At 35.9% G+C, this 24,461-nt stretch overlaps 1 protein-coding gene across 1 annotated transcript; it reads right to left on the reverse strand.

Moving 5' to 3' along the window:
* Positions 1-12,635: 12,635 nt before the first annotated feature.
* Positions 12,636-16,322, reverse strand: LOC123871725. The gene has a single exon (XM_045915651.1). It carries the CDS (start codon positions 16,129-16,131, stop codon positions 15,502-15,504), a length of 630 nt encoding a protein of 209 aa, XP_045771607.1. The 5' UTR covers positions 16,132-16,322; the 3' UTR covers positions 12,636-15,501.
* Between the last annotated feature and the right edge of the window lie 8,139 nt (positions 16,323-24,461).

The following is a 24,461-nucleotide window of genomic DNA, read 5'->3' on the forward strand; positions in this document are numbered from 1 at the left end:
AAAGCCTAAAATCCTGGTGATAGAGGCAAAACCCGGTTTGGCATACCTCGCCAGTTGTTAGGTATTCTAACTATTCCAAACTCTGGGACAAGCTGTTAAGCTTTTATTCCCAGGGTACTTCTAGTTCGGTGGAAGTTATTCATATTTCCAGGGTATTATAAAGTTTCTAATCCTCCATTATTGAAGTAATTAAATTGGAACGTGCAGTAACACGTGCTTAGCAACTTGCTCTGAAGCTGTTAGAATAAAATTGATGAAACCAACTTCAAGAATATTAGTCGTGTTCATCCAACTCTAAGACTTAGTCAACTTTAACGTCCAACTAAGCATAAAGCTTGGGCTGGATGAGTCCAATGAACGTCGCACAAGAAAACTTATAACTTTTAAATTTACCTGGTCTTGGTCTGGTGGGAGGCTTCGGCCATGGCTAGTTACCACCCTACCAGCAAAGCCGTGCCGCCAAGTGATTTAGCGTTCTGGTACGATACCGTGCAGAAACCAACTGGGTATGGGTTTAATAAAAAACACTGCCATACCTTTTCCAGGTTTGCCCGCTTCCATCTTAGACTGCATCATCACATACCACTAGGTAAGATTGCAGTCAACGGCTAACTGGTATTAAAAAACCAAGCAGGCAACGATGCATATTCCTTAAAGTTCCTCAAGCCTCATAATATGCGTTGATGGTGGCCACTGCTCTGTTTAGTTTAATGAAACCGTCATAACCCGATCCATCCCCAAAGAAATCGGAGGTTTTAGGAAGATTTCCCTCCGTTACGAAAAAAAAAACGCCAATAGTACGACGGATGTAGTTTGAACTGTCAACCATACGAATTTCAGTTCGCTTCTTGACCGTTGAAAAATCATCATTAATTATTACTAACCCATCGCCGCAGCGTCCCACTACTGAGAACAAATCTCCTCTCAGTATGAGAAGAGTATCCATTACACTCGCTAAGTGCAGATTGACAGACTTCAACATTATTGAAAACCTGAGTTTTTTTGCCTGCTCTGAATCTGCTCGCCTGAGCAAGCAGATTTCCTCAATTTCACATGCTCTGAAAATTTAGAGGCTGAACTCTGGTTCTATTGAACTCCAATTGCCCCGAAGGAGGCCAAATATACCAATAATACCATATGCTATCCCTAGCTTAGAATACAAAGCTTAATTTAATTGAAGTTTGCTCAAGACAAAGTCTGTACCTGTAGATCGCCGGTGAATTAATTGTAGACTAACAAGGAACTTTGCAACTAGATGGGTACACAGGGTATATGGAGTCGTTAGGATAATCGATGAAGCACATCTGGTTATTAAACTAACTTACATCCACGGGGGATGTATTAAAATTAGTTTGATAGTTTTGCGTCCTGTGATATATTGAGTATAAAATTATTGCAAACTTTATTCCCTAGGCTAAGTACTACCTATATGTAGCATGTAACTAATACATAGATAGGGTTTCAAGTCGTTTTTTGTTACTGTTATAATAGGATTGTAAGTTGTTTTATTAATTTATTTATTAAGGGCTTTAGGATATTTAAATCAATTTGTTCATTAATAATTTAAAAAAATCCTGCTTCTATAACTATTTGTAACTTCGTATGTGAGATGCACTAAAATCTAAATACGTCCAAAAAACCGGCCAAGTGCGAGTCAAACTCGCGCACTGAGGGTTCCGTATTTTTTCCAACATTTTGCCCGATAAATCAAATAAAACAATCGGGAAGTACCCTATAGGTTTCTTGACAGACACGACGGACAGACAGATAGACAGACAGACAACAAAGTAATCCTATAAGGGTTTCGTTTTTCCTTTTGAGGTACGGAACCCTAAAAAGAGTAAATACTTATAAGAAAGAGAAGTGTGTCTGTCTGTCTGTCCATTTGTCACCTTTTTCTGGCCTTTATTAGTGATTTGGTTCATAGATCAGATTATATCTCGGAAAATCAAAGAGTCCCAACGGGATTTTGAAAAAACAGTCCGACAAAGACGTGCAATTCCTTAATAAATTCTTGCCCCATGACAGTAAATCTGGGGTGTAAAAAGCCCCAAATTTGTTTTCATAATAAAAAAAATCCCACCAAACTTTTCGCATAAAACATGAAACCTTAGAGAGATCTCTTAAAGCTTTCTAAAGCTCTAGGAATTTCCCACAAATGAGGTCAAATGACAGCAAAAAGAAGAGGCTTAATTTACACTTCTTCCAGAATTTCTAACTAGGTTTCGTTCAACTTTAGCCAGCAATATTTAGGGTTCTGCATATCAAAATTTTTTTTTAATTCATTATAGGCAACGCTTGACCACAATCACACCTGATGGAAAGTGATGATGTGGCCTAAGATGGGACGCGTTTACCTAGAAGATAATTTGTTAATTAATTATACATCCAATAGGTTCTGTAGGTTTGTTTTTCTTTCTACTACCAATAAAAAAAACCTTTGGCACTGAGATAGCTTGTATCTTAGGACCGGATATTACGGCTTATTTGAAGGGCAGATCAGTTTCTCTATGGGAAACAGGGTTTAAAAGATACCTAAAACGAAGCGAAGTCGCGGGCAATAGCTATTTGTGATTTGTTCTGAAATTTGATAAACATATTTAAATCAATACTTAGTCTAATTGATACCTATTATAAAACCTAGCTGATGCCGGCAACACGAATTTTCAACCCCTATTTCACCCCCTTAGGGGTTGAATTTTCAAAAATCCTTTCTTAGTGGATGTCTACGACCTACGTCATAATATTTATCTGCATGCCTTTCAGCGCGATCCGTACAGTAGTTTGAGTTGTGCATTGATAGATCGGTCAGTCAGTCAACTTTCATATTAAGATTTGCTAATCTAGCGCATTCCAATAATAGTGATATTGATAGTATTTATAATAAGGGCGGGTTCACTTTTTTGCGTGTTTTTTCCCTGGCTGTCCAGCGCGAAAATACAGCCAGTATTCTTGGCACCATTTTACGCGGGCATGATTTGTATAGTAATTAGACAAGGCTATGTAATATTTACAATTGAAAATATATATATATTAGCACTTGACTTAGAAAAATAAGTATAGAACTTTCCACAAAGCTCTACGCTCACTCTTGGCCATATTTTTGCAGAAACCCCGTCGCCGCTGCTGGGGGAATTTAAACTTTATCGCCGGACACTGGGAAATTCCCCCACTTTTATCCACTTTTTGTCTGGAGAATGTTTAATAATTCATTTGGTGGGGCGTTTTAATTCTAGTATCGCAATACCTATCACTCGCGGATTAAACCTCGCGAATCTTTTTATGGGCTAAGTTTGTTTATGAAACGGCGGACGGATTTACTTTGCGACTTGCTTTTATGTTTATGATTTATGCCTATATTTTGTAACAAGTGATGAAGGTGACTTTGCTAGACTGTATAAAATACTAGCTGACGCCCGCGACTTCGTCCGCGTAGATTTAGGTTTTTCGAAATCCCAGGGGAACTCTTTGGTTTTCCAGGTTAAAAAGTAGCCTATGTGCTAATCCAGGATATTATCTATCTCCATTCCAAACAGCCAAATCCGTCCAGTGGTTTTTGCGTGAAGGAGTAACAAACATACACACACACACACATACAAACTTTCGGCTTTATAATATTAGTGTGATTATATGCTCTTGTTAATATATACTTACTCCAGTTACTGTTCCACTTACTTCTAGTTTTATTATATACGGCATTTTATTGTGAGGCGAAATAGCTCAATACAAACTTCTCGTATATATATTTTTTATATTGCAGAAAAGAGCCATTCGATCAATTTTTCAAATTAGGACCACACGAATCCCTTCGTGAAAAGTTTAAGAGGGCTCTCTCCGTCACTCGTTTCATACAATCGTAGTTCCGATTTCATTTGAATATTAAGCAACCAAAGTCCATGAAATTTTGCAGACATATTCTAGAAACTAATATCTATGTCTGTGGTTTTTCAGATTTCTGTTAAAATATTCGGTTTCAAAGTTACGCGGTCTTAAAAATTTTCATACAAATCTTTGAGCCCCTGTAATTTTAAAACTACATATTTTTAGAATAATCTAAAACACCATAGACACAGATATTAGTTTCTAGAATATGTCTGCAAAATTTTATGGACTTTGGTTGCTTAATATTCAAATGAAATTGGAACTACGATTGTATGAAACGAGTGACGGAGAGAGCCCTGTTAAAGAGGTTGGCCTTCACTGTGCCTTATTAATATGTTAAGCAGTAGCAAATAAGTGATACAAACTATCAATATACCAGCGCGGTGGCGGTGGTTCGCTAATTCAGTTATCAACACTGAAGGATTTCACATTCCCATTTGACATTCACTTTAAATCCATTGAAGGTTTTTTTATGAATAATCATTTTAATATCACTCAGTGAAGCAGCAATGTAGAATTGTAATCCATTGTCAAATGAGCTCGGTGGATATCATTCAGTGTTAATCACTGAGTTAGTAGAAATCTTCATAGTTACAGAGTCATATCGTCTATGTAAAGTACTTAGAATGTTTCTCATAGTTATCCACAAATCTCCACAAAGCCAGGTTTTTGCATCCTTCAATTAATCAAAGAAATTTATCAAAGCAATTGAAGCCTAGAATTTAGGAAGAGTCAAATAAAGCTCCTAAAAAGTCTGCCCTATTAATAAACTTAAATTAGTTTTTAGGAACTCGATCGACAAACAATCTACCATTGATCCAAGTTAAATAGTTTCTTACTACCGAAAGATCGTAGGTCTATGTTTCTTACAACCGCTTTTGCGTTGTCATAAAAAATTCAACCTTCTTAGAAGTTTGTAGGCAGAGGAGTCTTAGAGGAGTGTTGTAAGGAAAAAGTAACCTTTACTGTCAAATCATCTGTTACAATGGCGGTCAAAATTATTGGTGCTCTGAAAAGAATTTATTCATATTGGTAAGTTATTCATCCGTGAGTATAAATAGCTCCTATTGCAACATGTCCTAGGTTCGATTCCTGATTAGTTTCATATCGTCATCAACTGACAGACGTCCACAGCTCTCTTGTAGGGTCCACACGTCGCGATCTGGCGCCGCCTGTATGCAGCGGCGGTTCCCTGCGAATTGTTCTATCGCCGGTCAACCTACTGCCCATATCTGTGGTGTCAGTGAAATGAAATGAAATGAATATTTATTAGTGAAAACTTGGTCTAAACTGAAAATGGTTCAAAAATGCGTTGCTCGCTGTAAACAGTAAGAGCCAAGCAAGAGCCAAGCCAAGTAAGGCTTAGAGTTCGAAATCTGTAAGGATAAATACGAGCGTATATAAGATACCTACTTAGCATAGTTTATCAAAGTACCTACTTAGCAACAGATACGCGCCGTCAAAGGCGTTATCGTTGCCTGAGGGTGTTTCGAGTACTTGCTACGAAGTTCAGCCGCTTTCAGGCCTAAGGCTAACAAGCGACAAATGCAAAAACGATGTTTTTCATAGAACGACAACTTTTTGTAAATCTCTGCCTCGTATAAGAAGGTACATCTTTGCCATACATGTATTTTTGTCGAATATACCATTTTAGATCATAGAAATTTTAATGGAAAAACCGGCCAGGTGCAAGTCAGACTCGCGCCCCGAGGGTTCCGTATGCCTAGTGGGAGATTTTTAACCTATTCGATCGCGTAAAAGTTAACTGCGTTTTGTATGGAATTGAAACAGCGCCATCTTCTTGTCACTAGATGGCGCTGTTTCAATTCCATACAAAACGCAGTTAACTTTTACGCGATCGAATAGGTTAAAAATCTCCCACTAGGCACACTGTACTCGGGTATTTTTCGACATTTTGCGCGATATTTAAAATTTATTATGCATAAAAATAAATAAATATCTGTTTTAGAATGTACAAGTAAAGCCCTTTCATATGATATCCTACTTGGTATAGTAATCTTACTTTGAAAATTGAAAATACTAATTTTGTAAACAACGAATTCCCGGAAATTCTTTGCTGGTTCCTACGGTGCTGCAAATGTTCAAGGGGTCAATTGACTTGCCTGCTACTACTTATTACTATTTATTTTAAAAATAATTGAAAATTCAGTAAGTATTTTTATTTAAACAGAAATTCAGAACAGTTTATTGTTTTCAGCAAGAAAAACCTTAGCTGCGGCAAATGTTGGAATGATCTTCAGAATTCTATTCACGAAGATCAAGTCATTAAGCTCGCCATCGTTCACATAACTCCTAGATTGAGGCTTCTATCCTTCCGAGTCTCAAGAAATTTCCTATACTTCAGCTTCGCTAAACCAAACACAGATTTGTTAGAATATACAGAACTTTGCGAGGAAGACAATTCATAAGAAAAGATATTAATGAATGATATTTAACACTCTCACCGCCATACGGTCTGCCGGCGGGACGTATATTTTCGAGTAGAGTACGCCATCTATATGTTGCACGTAGCGAGATCAGCAGGCCATACAGGCCGCCGGCGTACCGAATCTTTCGCGCCAAAATCTAACAAAATTTCCGTTAAAACTTAAAACAATTATCGAGTCTGTCACGCCACACTAGTAAACAAACATAAGCCTGCCGGCCGCCCGCACGGCTTGTAACGGTCGCACTTTCGCGCGCGTTTTGTGAAATTTCATTGCTTTCTTGTGAATTTCTTCCTTTTTATTATTATGTCGGACTCAGAAGATGACCCAGACTACGAGCCGTCTACAGAAGAAGAATCGGAAAGTTCTGATGCAAGTTCATCTGAAAAAAGCGTAGAATTATCCACCAGTCACCAACATCAACATTCTTCAGAAGCCACAGCATCTCAGAGCATACCGAATTCTTGCTGGAATATACCCTTATCAGATGGTTCAAGAAAAAAACAGTTTCCTTTTACTGTTGACCCAGGCATGAAAAACATTGGGTCAGACTGTCAAACCGAATTAGACTTTTTATTTTTATTTTTGGATGATGAGATTATTGATTTGATGGTGCGAATGACTAATTCATACGCATCAAAAACACAAATACTCAAACGTGTGACACGAAACAGTCGGCTGTCTAAGTGGAGCGATTGTGATGCTGCCGAAATGAAGAAATTTCTCGGGCTTCTGATTTGGATGGGGCTTAAAAAACTGCCAAAAATTAGTGATTATTGGAGTACGGACGTATTATATGAAAACAATGTTGCAAAAAGAGTAATGAGTAGAAACCGATTTGAAATATTACTTCGATGTTGGCATTTTGAAGATAATTATTATTATGTTGGCTTAACAGATCGACTGATAAAAATAAGACGCTTCGTCGAGATTCTTTCAAAAAAATTTGGCCAATACAAAATACCTGGAGAGTTTCTTACTGTTGATGAAACAATGGTAGCTTTTCGTGGCCGGATCTCTTTTATGCAATACATACCTGGAAAACGACATAAGTATGGAATAAAATTATTTAAAATTTGCGATGACGACGGATATACCTATGACTTGATTGTATATGAAGGCAAAAAGACCACTTCAATCACACAAAACGTATCCAGTGAAATAGTCATGAAACTCAGTGAAAAATATCTGAATGCTGGAAGAAGTATTGTTACTGATAATTACTATACAAGTGTCACTTTGGCTAATAGTTTACTCCAAAAGAGCACCCATTTGTTGGGAACTCTAAGAAAAAATAGAAAAGGGCTACCAAAAGAATTATTGAAAGAGAAACTAAAGAAAGGCGAAACCTGTGCTATGGAAAATAATGACGGAGTGTTAATTCTACGACGGAAAGACAAGCGTGATGTATTGGCTCTATCGACTAGGCATACACCTAGTTTTGTCAGCGTGCGCAGTAAGAGAAACCGAAATAAAGTGTCATTGAAACCAACGCTGATAGCAGACTATAATCGGCATAAAAGCGCCATTGACTACTCTGATCAGATGGGTAGTTATAGTAACCCTGCCAGGAGAAGCTTGCGTTGGTTTCAAAAATTGGCCATAGAACTTTTATTTAGTACATCATTAATCAATGCTTTTATTTTATTTAAAAATTCAAAAAACCTCACGTCCAAAAAGTATACCATAACCACATTCAAAGAAAATATTTGCCGTACAATGATGGGCCTTGACCAACCAAGAAGACAAGGTCGAATAAACCAGGATTGCTCAGTTGAACACCGATTTGGAAAGTCTGCTTTGGTCGATCAGCGCAACAGAATAGTAAGAAGAAGATGTATCCACTGCTATGAAAAGAAGAGAGAAGAGGGTTTGACCAGTGTAGAAGCATGTAAAGTAACAAAGAAAGTAAATACGGTGTGCTTACTTTGTCCTTCAAATCCTAGTGTGTGCTCTGAATGCTTTGCTAACTTTCATAGCACTATAGTAAGGCAGTAATAATGTAATAAAACTTATTTCTTTCATTTAAAATTGCTTTTTTATTTCTGTAATAAACCCCCCAGAAATCGTATAAATTTAAAGATAGAGCGATTTTTTTTTTTTGTAAATTGTAGGTATAAAAGTAAATTTTGTGTCTGGTAGCTTCACTTTTCTGTAATAGCAAGCCACGCTCTACAGAATTAATATGAAATCACGAGGTCGTAGCGGACCGCACGGCCTGCTAGTAAACATACACATTGAGCCCGCCGGCCACCCGTACGGCCTGGCAAACTCGTTAAAGATTTTTCACCGCGGCCTGCATTGGTGGGCAAAGATGCGGCCGCCGGCAGACCGCATGGCCTGTAACGCTGAAAAAATCTATATATGGAAGGCGGTGAGAGTGTTAATGATATGATGTTTAATGAATGTTTACACAAACTTTGTAAGTGTCATTAATTTACATAATATGTATTTTGTAAGAGTTATTAAAGGATCCAGAGCCATTAAATAAAGAGCTAATCAAAACAATTAATAAGGACAAGTAAAATCCGTTGAGTTCATTAATGTAACTTACAACATTTTGTAAGTATCGTTTTGTTCACTGAACATAATTCAAATTCAAATTCAAAATATTTTTATTCAATTAGACTTTTACAAGTTCTTTTGAATCGTCAAAAGCATCTACCACTGGTTCGGAATGCCTTTCCTACCGAGAAGAACCAGCAAGAAACTCGGCGGTTGCTCTTTTCAAAGATTTGATATACAATATTATGCCATATGTATAAAAGCAATTGAAGTCCTGCGCATTGCTGGAGCGAATTGCAGGTCAAATCCACGCTTTTTTATCATTTACATATTAATGGTATTACTAAACCTTACAAGAACCATCTACTTAAAATTAAGGCATGCTTAAGTATACTAATCAGACTAAAACAATAAAGAAATCTAATACTCAAAAGAAATAGACAGGCGAATTCTGTGAAATAATTTCTTGTGTTATCGTAAATTCTACTGAGAAGAAAAAGTTGTCCTAAATACTTACCTATAGTAGAGCATATACAATCTCCGAAATTAACGAAAGTTACACAAATGTGTAAAACTTGTAAGTAATTATTGTATTGTGTTGTGCGTGTAAGTGTTCTGTAATGTAAATGTAATTTCGTCCAGTGTAATAAGTATGTTGTGTAATACATTACAATATTTGGAGAATTCAGTATTTTTGGTAGCAAACTCCAACGAAGCGGTGAGCATTTGCATAAGCTTTTTTGTGCTCATATTACGCTTTCAAACGGCCCCGTACTGCATACATTTGCTGAGTTTCAGCATGTGGACGAAATATTAGACTGATATAGACTAGTCCGCATATAAAGCTTAAAATGTAAACGGATGAGTGGCAGAAAAAATAATTAATATTTGAAATATTAATGCAAACGTGCGTCAGTTTAACTGCTCTTCCATTGAACCGATTGTGATGAAATTCGAAATATAGTTTGCATCTCGGCGATTGGCACAGGCACTTTTTAGTCCGGAAAATCAAAAATTCCTCATGGAATTAAAAAAAACTGAACCCACGCGACGAAATTGCGGGCATCATCTATGATACCGACTGTCTGATACTAAGTACCTTGTCTATGATATCGCTAGTATCACTTACTTATTTTATAATACGATAGAAATTACTGTAAAACTTATGTTATTTGTACACTTTACTTACTTATGTAGTTATTACTCTCTTTTTCTCATTGTAAAACTCATTATTAAAAGGTATTCGAAATCTTCCAGACCTTGAAATTTACATATTAAATATTTATGGTCCGAAATGTATAACCATTCAAAAGAGCTTGCAATGGCTTATTAGAATATATTTTCTATATTATGTATTTTGAATTGTATTCAAAACAACAATGCCTACGCTTAAGTACAGGCTTAGATTCAATGCAGTGCACAATGCGTCGTTCCGATCATTAACATAATAATATAATATTATGTTGGGCCGTGATTATCAATAACATTATGTGAAATGGAATTCCGCGGCTATGCACAAATTAAATTCTATTCTGTATTGAAATACGAACATAATATCAACAAAATTACCTATTGAGCTACAATAAATAGCATTATGCAGCCTAAAAATGTTACATTATATCCTATTATATTGAAATTCAAATCTACATAAGTACCAAGGGGTATATCTGTGTATCATTATTCCTCACCTTAATCTCAAATCATAGGGAAGGGTAAAGGTCATAGTCCACAGCTGCAGATATTCATCTATGGTGCTTATTCTAGATTTCTATGAAATATTATGTAGTTTTAATTATTATATCGATGTGTTAAAGTAAAATCTCTGCTAAAGTTTTAAAGTAAAATCTAGGCACCGTATGGTGCCTAGATTTTACTTTACATACATGTGTATACAAAGATTTGCACCTGGCCAGCGTTATTTCTCTAATTCTTCTAGCCTCTCTTAATTTCTCTTGGCCTCCATCATTTACCCTTTAAAATCGAGGACTTGTTAAATAAACCCAAAGATTTCAAAGTTCGACTTCGCACTTTATTCGCGAACGTTAATTGATGTTTACGTTGCAAAGTTCAGCGGCTTCATTAGGCGAAGTTGCGGCGCAAGTTGCCCGGAGATAAAAACTGTAATCAGCGGGGAGTTGCCGACACTCGTGATTCCGTAAGTGCCGACCTGTTGCACCCGGGGAACTAAACGTGTGATGCTGCGAGCGTTTACTTTTAAGCGGCTTCTATTAGTTAAAAGAATTTTCTTTGAGTTGACTGTTTAACAGGGCTCTGTCCGTCACTCGTTTCATACAATCGTAGTTCCAATTTCATTTGAATATTAAGCAACCAAAGTCCATGAAATTTTGCAGACATATTCTAGAAACTAATATCTATGTCTGTGGTTTTCCAGATTTCTGTTAAAATATTCGGTTTCAAAGTTACGCGGTCTTAAAAAATTTCATACAAATCTTGGAGCCCCTGTAATTTTAAAACTACATATTTTTAGAAAAATCTAAAACACCACAGACACAGATATTAGTTTCTAGAATATGTCTGCAAAATTTCATGGACTTTGGTTGCTTAATATTCAAATGAAATTGGAACTACGATTGTATGAAACGAGTGGAAACGAGTGACGGAGAGAGCCCTGTTAAGCGAAGTGTCCACAAGCAATACGACTTGCTTAGCTCTGACGAAACCGTGGGGTGAAACTGAACGTATGATGTAGCGTTTAGTTTGACCTTTATGATTTAAATGGTACGACTGTATTTTTAACCCCCGACCCAAAAAGAGGGGTGTTATAAGTTTGACGTGTGTATCTGTGTATCTGTCATCGTAGCTCCTAAACTAATGAACCGATTTTAATTTAGTTTTTTTCGTTTGAAAGGTGGCTTAATCGAGAGTGATTTTAGCTATAATTCAAGAAAATCGGTTCAGCCGTTTGAAAGTTATCAGCTCTTTTCTAGTTACTGTAACCTTCACTAGTCGGGGGTGTTATAAATTTTTAATTTACACTTGAGTGCTGTTTGTTTGCAATTTGTAATGAATATCAAATGTAACTACGATAAAACGGTTAACGCAATCTATCTTAACAGATATTGCTAGCTGTACTACTACTTATTGTATTGATGCTGTAGAGTTGGCAGGAAATAATATTATAGCACTCTTTTCATAATCCAACACGATTGGAAATAGATGAAGTGCAGAACATTTTAGAACAGAAGATTTACATGCTTGGCGAGGTACGGGATGTATAACCACTAACTGTCTGATACCGGGCACCTACTGAGAACTTCTTGGCAGAAAACCCCATTCTTTTAATTCACGTCCTCATTATCCGCCGCCAGACTAACTACTAGACCAATTAAACAGTTAATATCTCCCTAGAGAATACACAATACCTGTAGGAAACCCGATTCATAACAACGGTGTTGCGAATAATCCTGTAATAACTTCCAGCGGACGCGCCACCTGGGTCTATTTATTTATTTATTTATTTATTAAGGGACGCTAACAATATACATATTTAACATTTTATATATACTAACTTACAAACTATTACATGACCGATATGTATATCAATAACTAGCGCCCACAACATTTTTGTAGAGCGCCAGTAAACTTTATATTACAATAGACTTAACAGATATAATAGATACATACAAGTAGGTACTTAAATAAAAGGTATATGAAACATAATTACATTATAAGAAATAAAAATAAAATGACTATAGCTAAGTTAAACAAAGGTTAAGTACTAAAAAATACAGTCAGTTAGCTTTGGATAAAATATGGTCGGTGAGTTTTTTTTTGAAGGCAATAGCCGAGTCATGGAATATGTCGATGCCAGGTATCGTTTTAGATAGCTCATTATATTTAGCACACATACGTATAATTGGGGCTTGGTTCCCGAGATGTGATTTAACGAAAGGTATATAGAAGATTTTAGGGGATATACAGCTACGGGTGTTCCTACGCGGAATAGACAAGGATATCCGATTGAGGAGATTACTACATTTAATTTTATTTTGTAATAATTTGTGTAGAAAGCACAAATCAAGTATTTCCCGCCTGCTTCGAAGAGATGTCATTTTAAACTCGGCCAGTCGCTGAATATATGGTTGTCTGTGTGAGATGCCACTGACATGAAAAGCCAAGTGGCGAGTGAAGGCACGTTGTATACTTTCAATGCGTTGAGAATGCACATTATAAGTTGGATTCCAAATAATACTGGCAAATTCAAGACAACTTCTCACTAAGGCATTATATAAAATAATTTTAGTTTTAATTGAGAATCCCTTCGTATTACGTTTTAAAAATCCCAAGAGCTGAGCGGCTTTATTAGTAATATTGTTCACATGTGATCTGAAATTTAACTTTTTATCAATAGTGACTCCTAAGTCTTTAATCTCAGGTAACTCTTGCAACACAACATTACCAATTGAGTAACTAGAGACAAGTGGTTTTTTCTTTCTTGTGTATTTTACATGAAAACATTTGCTAGCATTAAGAGTCATACTATTGACATGACACCACTCAATGATTCTATTAAGATCGTCTTGTATTAACTTTATATCATTTTGCGACTTGATCGGTTTATAAATTTTCAAGTCATCTGCAAACAGGGAACAAGAACAATTTTTCACTTCAGCGGAAATGTCATTAATAAACGCCAGAAACAGCAATGGCCCTAAATGGGAACCTTGAGGTACACCAGATTGAGCTAGGTAACTAATGGATTCGTAACCATTCACAGTGACTGATTGGGATCTCTGCTTTAAGTATGATTCAAACCAATATATGAGGGGGATCCCGATACCGTACTGAGAAAGCTTGTCAACGAGAAGTGAGTGGTCAACTTTGTCGAACGCGTGGCTGAAGTCTGTATATATAGCATCGATCTGCTGGCCACTATCTACTTCTTTTATAAGATCAGATGTAAAATTTGACAAATTAGTTTGCACAGATAATCCGCTTCTAAACCCATGTTGAGAGCTTGTGAGGAAATTATCTAGGTGTCTGGCAAGCGTGGGTTGCACAAGACTTTCAAAAAGTTTAGAAAAGCATGAGAGAATTGAGATAGGGCGGTAATTTTTTATGTCCATCCGATCTCCTTTCTTAAATACTGGAACAATGCGTGCTTTTTTCCATTCTTCTGGGAAGATGCCATCCTCTAGGGATCGATTAAAAATAAGTGTCAAAGGCAAAGCGATTCCTGGCCCGCAACGCTTAAGAAATATAGGAGGAATGCCGTCAGGACCCGCTCCCTTTTGGGGATCTAAAGACTTGATTTGCTTTAGTACTTCTGCTTCTACGAATTTTATTTTGGACATCTGTGAAATGTTGCTACTGCATTGCGATACTAGTGTCATAGAGCCAGTTGTTTGGGTGTAAATAGAGGAGAAATGGTTTGCAAACAGATTTGCTATTTCTGTTCCTGATTTTGCAACTTTGTTTTCCAGTTTCATAGACCCGGGTAAGGATGATTCACCTTTCTTTTTATTTTTGAAGTAGTTCCAGAAGTATTTTGGATTTTTAGAGATGTTAGATTCGGCATTTTGTTTAAAATCGTTAAGATTAATATCAAGAAGTTTATGACAGCGACTGCGAATAATCTGGAATTCCAATTTATCTCTGGGATTTTTGTAAATACGATATTTTCTATGGAGCTTATCTTTTTCAGATATTAATTTAATTAAATTGCGCTTGAACCAAGAAGGGTATTTTGTTGAATTCAGCTTACGTTTAGGAACTGATTTTTTGATTATGTTAGATAGGCATTCATAAAATGTCCGTACCATGGCATCAACATCTGTACAGGTAGAAAATTCGTGTAACCAGTCTGTATTTTTAGTTTCTTTAACAATAGTATCAAAGTCAGCTTTGAAGTAATTGTAAACGACACAACTCTTAGGACGCAGGTAGGAGATATTAGAATATTCGATACTTATTAAAAGGTTTGGATGATATGAATCTAATTTACTAAGTGGGTTAGAGGGCTGCGTAACAACTATGTTAAGTAAGTTACTAAATACCAAATCCAAGAGTCTATCGTCACAATTACTTATACAATTAAATTGATATAGATTGTTTATAGACATAAAATCTACCAATGAGTATCCAAGAGTGTTATTATAATTTGACGGAGTCATGTATGAGTTGTTATCATTAAAACACCATTTAATAAAACCCATGTTAAAATCTCCTAACACGACTATGTCATCAACATGATTGGTAACACAATCAACACCTTCCAAAAATTTTTTTAAAATTTCTAATTTTACTGGCGGAGGTAAGTAGACTACACAAAGTCCAATTTTCTTTATAACGTTGTTGCAGCTAATTTCAAGAACTACCCATATATCTTCATCATTTGTTTCCCAGCTTATAACACGAGAAGATGAAATCTCTCGTGAGATAGCAATGAGAACACCTCCGCCATCTTTTTTGGATTGATGGGAACAAATACGATCTTTTCTGTAGACAATGTATCGGGAATCAAACAATTCGTTATCAAAGATACCAGGATTCAGCCAGGTCTCGGTGAATACAATAATTTTATAGTTAGAAATCAAGACATTCTTAAGCACATCATTGGTCTTTGTTCTTAACCCTCGTACATTCTGATAATAAATCTCTAGCTCTGTAAAGAATTTTAAGGCCATAACATTCACTACAATATTATTTAAACTATGAGCTTAAGACTGTCTTCATTTCTCATTAATATTGCTTGACTGAATTCATCCTTGCGTACATAAATTTTTCCATTTCTAATCCACGTGAACCGATATTTCATTTCTTTGGCTTTTATGCGCGTGGCGGCGTGTAAAGATTTACTTCCCGGGGTAAGATGTTCCGAAACATATATAGGGGCTCGCGCTCCTCCAATCCCTAAATGGTGGGAGCTCAATTTATCTTCAGGATTTTTCTTATTATATTGTGCTACAGCTGCTAGGAGAGCATCACGGTGCTTTGTGGTACGGAGCTTGACGATGACGGACCGTGGCTTGTCGGTGCTTTTGTTGAGCTTAGCTACGCGGGTAGCATGTTGGATGTCATCAACAGAAATATTATTTTTAACAACTTGGCTTAGTTGCACTACCGTATTGACTAAATTTTCCGTTTTATGTTCTGGAATACCATTAATTTCAACGTTGCATTCTCTCATATGCAGTTCGACAATATTAAGCCTGGTTGTGAGGTCCTTTACCGATGCTTGAAGATGGATATTTTCCTTTTTCAATTGGTTAATAACAGCGGATTTTTCTTCTATCACAGCTCTCATTTCCTCAAACTGCGTGTTTATAAAAGACATAGATTCGTTGAATCCGACTATTTGTTCATTAATTGAATTTAGCTGCGCCGTGACCAGATTGTGTATCGTTGCAGATAATTCTTGTTTAAGAATATCACGAAGAGAGCTCTCGGTCAAGTAATTGCCGCCATCATTGCAACTCGACGATGCGGGTGTGGGAGACTTAAGTTTTTTGCGAGTAGTGACGTAGGACTGAGGAGTGTCGTAGGCCTGAGGAGTGACGTCACTGTTTGCCGTGTTGAATGAGGCGGCCTGCCTAACGGGTGTGTGTGTGTTACCCGTCTTTGGTAGTTTACTACAACACTCCGGGCATTTCCAATTATCCTTTTTAGGTTGGTCCATTTGTTCAAACTGCTTAGAACTTATGTTTGCGCATTCGCAATCATATTTAGCTTTACAGGTCGCACAGCTAAGGAAACCTTTTTTGGGCAAGGTGCTCCTGCATCCAGCACACAGCGCCATCTCTTGCTGACCAAGTAATTCAAATATAGAATTTAAAGAATTGAAAAAAATCTTCGGGTTGGGGATCGAACGCACGTCTCGATAACTTTTATATGCAGAATTAAGCCGGCACTTAACCAACTGAGCCACGGGCTCGTTACTTCAGGTCGCGAAAATTTTTAACTTATTGAGATGTATGAGCGTTATTATAATGATGATTTTTATGCGGGTAGGTAAGTAACTTGTATGACACAAAGTTAATTAGTTATAAGTAAAAACGAACATTATTTAATGATAAATAGATTCACTATGCTAACTATCGAATGTTTCTTTTTATTTAGGGCACTATAACACACGTTTTTTATATATCTTAGTTAGATTTTATACGACTTTTAGAACCTAAAATGATGTTTTGCACAAAACATAGTCACTTTTGTAAATCACAGTTTAAAGCTTATTGTTGATTTATTTTGTTGGTTTTATATATACACTTCACATATTAAGATGTTTTACACTAATTTCAAGCAAAAATATTATCAGTCTGAAACTATTTATATTTTTATTTCGTAAAATAACACAGAGCTGTTGTAATATTATGTTTACTGGGCAACGGTGGCGCCCTCTCTCTCCCTTTAATCATTGGGTCTCTGATCAAGACCCAATGATTAAAGCCTTCACACACAAACCACGATAGTAGGGCGGTGCGATGGACACTACGAAGCAGATGATACTGAATGGGTGCATTTTTAACCCCCGACCCAAAAAGAGGGGTGTTATAAGTTTGACGTGTGTATCTGTGTATCTGCGTATCTGTGTATCTGTCTGTGGCATCGTAGCGCCTAAACGAATGAACCGATTTTAATTTAGTTTTTTTTTGTTTGAAAAGTGGCTTGATCGAGAGTGTTCTTAGCTATCATCCAAGAAAATCGGTTCAGCCGTTTGAAAGTTATCAGCTTTTTTCTAGTTACTGTAACCTTCACTTGTCGGGGGTGTTATAAATTTTTAATTTACACTTGTACAATTACTACCCATGACGAAAGTGCCAGATCCTTTTTTCCACGCGTATGGAAACCGTGGAATCAACTCCCATCGGCGGTGTTCCCACTAGAATACATCAAGGAATGGATGAACAAATTCCTGAAAAGCCGGCAATGCATCGGCGGTTCCTCTGGTGCTGCAAATGGTCATGGGCGGCGGGAATCACTTAACGTTTGGTGAACCGCCTACTCGTTTGCTCGCTATTTTGTTAATGCGTGAAAAGATTTCTATTACTATTCCAAAGAAGATATTTAAAAAAAAATCACTTTTTACAATGGCGTAAATTTTGTTACACCTTTGTTACCTGTTATTTCCCTAAGCTACTATGATCCAAACTTTTTAGTCGCTTATCGTTCCTCCCTGTGTTAGGGAAAATACGCAGATAAACTTTCAGCCTTTTATAAAATAACGTAGGTCTGACCCTTGTTAGCTCTCTCTCTATTATGAAACTCAATAGTTTTGCATTTTAAATTTTTGCAGAGGTAAGGTATTTCGTAAATAAATATGGCACACAATTTTAACCGATAGGTAATCTCTTCTCAACGAAAACGCTCACGGTAGAGGAGTTTAATATAAAAGCGGCTTGGGGCTAGAGTAATTTTGCGAAAATTCATGCATGCAGTATGCAAACACTGCACAAACGTCGGGATATTAAAGGAAAATAAGCGTTTAGGGTTGTCTCGTACGGGACCCTGAAAACTAATTAAAATATGTACCTACTCATTTTATAAAATACTACATTGGAGCATCAACAATAATTTTACCCACACTTTGCTAACACAATACCCAACAGCTGTTTACTAACCCCCGACCCAAAAAGAGGGGTGTTATAAGTTTTACGTGTACCTGTGTATATTATGTCTGTGGCATCGTAGTTCCTAAACTATTGAACCGATTTTAATCTAATTTTTTTTATTTGAAAGGTGGCTTGATCGAGAGTGTTCTTAGCTATAATCCAAGAAAATCAGTTTAGTTGTTTGAAAGTTATCAGCTCTTTTCTAATTTTCTTATAGAGGTTTTTGTGTCGAGGGTTTTTTGATTTTGAGTTACTGGATAATACAACATCCGTCAGGTCGATTTTTTTCGTATTAAAAATGTAGCCTATATTATCCGGAGCATAATAACGAATCGATTGACATCTCATTCATCTGAATCGGCTCTGTAGTTTAGGTGCTACGGTGGAACACATATATAAATACAAACCTACATACATTCATACACACACACACACACAACACACACACACACACACACACACACACACACACACACACACACACACACACACACACACATACATACATACACACATCTAATATGTACTGGGATACATTTTATTTCGAAAAATAAATATGTAATTTTCCTGGTCTAAAACATTAAAATAATAAAGCATCAAGCATTTTCCCGGGAATGGAAGAGTAAAGACTTATTTGAATATGGAATAATGAATAAATAGGTGCATTTGAATAATTATTAAGAACGTTGAAATTTTTTCAAGCGCACAATGTAGAAATAATAAAGTGTTCATTTTTCTTCAAAATTATTGTTTCTTTTATTTTACTTATTTAAAGAAATTCTGAAACTACGTATTTTATTTATATAATATTTTGTACGTAATTTAAATACTATTAGAATCCTCTTCATCATCATCGCTAGGCCTACCATAAGGTAGGCTATCGGGAAATAATAATTCGAGTTCGGGCAATTTTACGATAGTTCATCATTCGGCAAATTAACTGGCCATTCTATACCACTCTTTGCTTCAACTGTGCATGCCTGTTCTCCATAATGTTCTCAAAGGTGTGTGAAGTCTGCCAATCCGCACTGAGCCAGCGTGGTGGATTATGGCCTAATCCGTTCTAAATTTAAGAGGAATAGGAGAATCAAATTGTGCATTTACTGTACTAAGTAAAATACATTAAAATCGACAGTAACCACTATTAATGGGAGCAGGACCCTAAGAAATATAAAAGGAAAAGCTGACTGGTTGACTGATCTATCACAGCTCAAACTACTGGATGGATATATTATTATATAATATATAGAAAGAATTTTGGAAAATTCAACTCCTAAGGGGATAAAATAGGGGTTTGAAAGTGTGGCCCACGCGGACGAAGTCACGAGCCTTGTGCTAGTGAATAAGACGAGAGTAAGGAATAAAGAAGATTTTGAAGCACCTTATAGCACGTGTCTGTACCAAAGTGAAATCTTAGAAGATAAAAAAGTCAAAACAAAATTTTCCCCGCTCCGAGAAAATGGCACGAAACGCGAAAAATGCATTAGCGAAGCATTCTGTTATCACGCTGAAAGGCGCTACGGTAATGAGGACTTCCATTCATTCTTGTAGGTATCACCATCTTCCTTTATACTTCGACCACTTACGGGTCGCTCCGGTTTCTGTCGGGTTATTTCAGCGACCATCTCGTCACCTTATTAGGAGGATTGGTTGGTACAAAATTTATTTTATTTTGCAAAGAAAACTTACAGCTTACAGGAAAAAGTAAATAGATAAAAACAGAAGAAAATCAAAGCTAATAAAAAGTTTTCACAGATATAATTTACATAAGAAAACCCAAAAAATCGACTGAGTGAAGGGAGTAGTAAGATAAAAAATAATAAGGAGAAAATACAGAAAATCAATTTTAAAACACTTTTAAAATCCTAAAGTCACGCAGCCAAAGTCGCGGACATCAGCTAGTATCCGATACAAGCAAAACCAGGTCGCAGGCTTTGACGGTGGTCATAAAGTATTAATAAAATATAGCCTTTGACTCACGTCATATCGGTTTGTTCGAGCATACATTCTTGAAATTATTAGAGTATAAATTTCAGGAAATAATATATCGAAGTTTGAACAATCTTGCAGCTTTGAAGGTTTCGTGTATGTAATATTTTAGAGCGTTAGTGCCTGGTGCTCCTTTGGTAGGCACGTAGACGAATCCATTGTGGCTACTGCTTGCTTAATAAAAAATTAAGCTTTTGTCTGTGTTACCAGTTTTGTCTAGCTATCATTCCAAAATCAAGAATGTTTTTGCTTTAAATGATAACATTTTGAAAGTAGCTGGCGGGCGTGCTCTGCCTTTTTGGAGTGTTTCTTTTGTTAAAACTGACTGAAAAGCGCTCTAAAGCGCGTACGTCATTGCCGCGCGGCAGTGACGTACGCGGTAGTGGCGTAGCGTCGCAGCTGGAGAGAATATCGTGCGGGGCGCTGACGCGACACGCAGTTCCGCTGCAGTGCAGTTCAAGTGCGTGGGCACCTTAAGAGGGCTCTCTCCGTCACTAGTTTCATACAATCGTAGTTCCAATTTCATTTGAATATTAAGCAACCAAAGTCCATGAAATTTTGCAGACATATTCTAGAAACTAATAATCTATGTCTGTGGTTTTCCAGATTTCTGTTAAAATATTCGGTTTCAAAGTAACGCGGTCTTAAAAATTTTCATACAAATCTTTGAACCCCTGTATTTTTAAAACTACATATTTTTAGAAAAATCTAAAACACCACAGACACAGATATTAGTTTCTAGAATATGTCTGCAAAATTTCATGGACTTTGGTTGCTTAATATTCAAATGAAATTGGAACTACGATTGTATGAAACGAGTGACGGAGAGAGCCCTGTTAAGGGGGTGCCGTGCGTATGTCGGCGAGCGCCGGGACAGACGGGGTCCATACTTGTATAGTTTAACTAACTTGTTACAAATAACTAAAAATTTGACATTGGCTAATCTTTGTAAAGCCAGACGAGAAAGGAAAAAAAAACATTTTGAAATAATATTATGCGAATATAATGTATTTATTATAATAAACTGTGGATTTATTATGATAAATTGTGTTAGATTTGCATGGAATATCTATAATATTTCTATACATAAAATGCAATGATATAAAACTGACATAATATCTACGTATCTAGGATATAGATCCTATATAGGTAGCTTCTTTCGTCTCTGTCAAGCGAATTCGAGGCGAAACCTCTAGCAGATAATAGTCAAGTGATATCTAAACTATGTTTTTATCCAAAAAAAGTAATACTTTAATACCGAAAACAGTCCGATTTAAAAATATTGCTTTGTTTCTGATCAACTGTTCAACAATACCTCTCCAACAGCTCATAATATTTCCGCAAAGCTTTTTAAATCCTGAATCAATGATACCAGCAACCTAAACTTTTACTTTAGAAAATATCTGAATATGTAAAATGAAAAGCCGACTGACTGACCGATCTATCAACGCACAGCTCAAACTACTGAACGTATCGGTCTGAAATTTGGCATGCAGATAGCTATTATGACGTAGACATCTGCTAAGAAAGGATTTTTGAAAATTCAACCCCTAAGAGGATAAAATAGAGGTATGAAATTTGTGTAGACCACGCGGACGAAGTCGCGAGCTTCAGCTTATTCAATACTCTGTGGTTTCTATTTCACAGATAGATATTATTTATCAAGTAGCACTTTCGCAGCACTTTGATAAATTCGCGCTCGTAAAAACTCGGCGTTCTTAATTCAAATGTATCTATTCCATATTCAAATTAGCCGCGCTCGAAGTTTCCCTTTGGTAGGAATGCTAGAATGCTGCATTATTTAAGCCACGAGTACCAATGGTAGGTATCTATATACATTTGCAGCGTTATTTATTCTATATCAATGTACATATTTTCTAACACAGAATGGCTACATATACAGGTAAGTATAATATAATATTGTGCGACGCCACGGAACCTTAGTGTGCGTGTTCTAACATACACTTGGCCAGTGTTTTTTTGTGAAATCCTGACTTGTTGAGAATCTGCAAAAAAAAAATAACCCTTTTCAACTGTTTCAAAATGATGTAAATGACTGTTTAATGTTCAGCAATAAGTAAAACGTTTTTTAGTTTGTTCAATTTCAAACTAAGCTTAACATATTAATCTCAAGACAATACATCATACTCTCAAAGTTTCATTGTAGATAGAGCAAGAGAGAGCGAAAAAGTGAGACGGCAAGTTTTCCTAGAGTAGGGTTGGCACTCTGTTCAACTATTTTATACCTACGGTAGGAAAGGCATTCCGAACCAGTGGTAGATGCTTTTGACGATTCATAGTGTTAAATCGTAGTCAGGTTCCTCGATGAAATGATAGACATAATCCATTTAGTAGCGTTTATTTCTCCCAAACACTATATTAGTTATTTTTTTATTTTTTTTATTTATTTAAACCAAAGTATAGTTTTACATATTGTTTCCACTTGACACCCTGAAACTCTCTTGAGTTTATATGGATGTTGCACTTTCCTTAAATATATTTATACAAATTGTTAAACAAATCGAAACTGAAGTTGAAATTAAGTAAATATTCTAATGTACTTGTAATTAGATAGGTAGGTACTTATGTTTAACTACGTGTTACAGAACACTCGCAATATAGTGAATTTGTGGTGATTTATTTCGTTTACTTGTTTAGAATTTGATTATTCACTTTATTAGGAAGTTCATAGATTTTTTGGCCGTGAGCCGGCATTACAAAACGCTTCAACACTGACGCTCAAAAACTGGTCGTCAATACCGCCAAAAGTTCTTATTTATAGACGTTACGATTTTAGTATCATGACTTGTAAAAAAATGTTTCCACTGAATTTATTCAAATCAAGACTTATATTTTCTACATTTAAATTTGAGTCAAATCAAGACTTTACATTTTCTATATTTTAGTCAAATCAGCTTCAAATATTAATTTATGATCAATGATAAAGCTAACAGTTGGAACTTGTAAAAGTCTAATTGAATAAAAATATTTTGAATTTGAATACATATAAAAAGTTTAACGACTGCCTGTGACTTCACTTCCGCGATAATTTTAACAAGCCCGGTCTAATTTTTAGTTTAGATTGTAAAGGGATCTTGCGTTTTAGCTTTCTAGGTCTAAGGGTAAGGCATTATTTGGTCAGGCAGTGAGTCAAAACTTTTAAGTTTAAAATATATTTAGATATACTGCTGGGATAGAAATTTGAAATATTTTACACATTATGCTTTCTAGTAGGTACTTATTTATTATTATGACGTGACAAAGGAATTAGTACGTATTTCATTGGTGTGTTACAAATAAAAGATGGATGCTCTTGGATTTTATTTTATTTCCATTCACACGACACAGACAGACATTGTATCAAGACAGCGATAGGTGACAAGTGACAAGTATGTGACAAGTGACAGATGACGTTAGGATATTACACAGACTAATACAATACCGTAACATCTCCCTTTTTTTTTTTTTTTAACACTAGGTACTAACTGTTAACAATTTTATTATTATGACAACGACAGATTTTTTATATTTTATAAACACAAGTATATACATAGTACAAGTACAACATTATTTTTTATAACACCACAAGAAAATCACTTATGACTATCCAGGCTGCATGGTTTACAACCTTTGCCTTTCTCGATACATTGACAGACTACTACTAAAATTGACATTTGTTTTTTGAACCTTTACCTTTCCTGAAAAATAATTTAAATACTAACATTTTGTTTACATCTTTAAATAATTGAAATACTAACAAACTTACTAACAAATAACAATTTCATTTTGTTTACATCTTTATAGGTATACTGACTGTGTTGTGTGCTGTGGAAAATGATATTATGTGTGTACTGACTGTTTAATGATAAACTGACGGTTTCTCCTAAACTGTCCTAGTTCACTATTTATTAGATAACTTCTAGGTTCAGGACCTATCTGGATAATAACTCCAGGAACCCATTTTTTGTGTTCAGGTTTGTGTTTAAATAAGATTTTATCACCTACATGCAATGGTTTAAGAATTTTTGTATGTTTATTATAATAAAATTTTGTGTATGACTTTTGT

The sequence above is a fragment of the Maniola jurtina genome, chromosome 2 (genome assembly GCF_905333055.1).
Source record: "Maniola jurtina chromosome 2, ilManJurt1.1, whole genome shotgun sequence".
Classification (NCBI taxonomy): Eukaryota; Metazoa; Arthropoda; class Insecta; order Lepidoptera; family Nymphalidae; genus Maniola; species Maniola jurtina.

What these genes read in the sequence shown, in the direction of transcription:
- LOC123871725 (XM_045915651.1), bottom strand. Translation starts at nt 16,131, where the DNA reads ATGTCTTTTATAAACACGCAGTTTGAGGAAATGAGAGCTGTGATAGAA.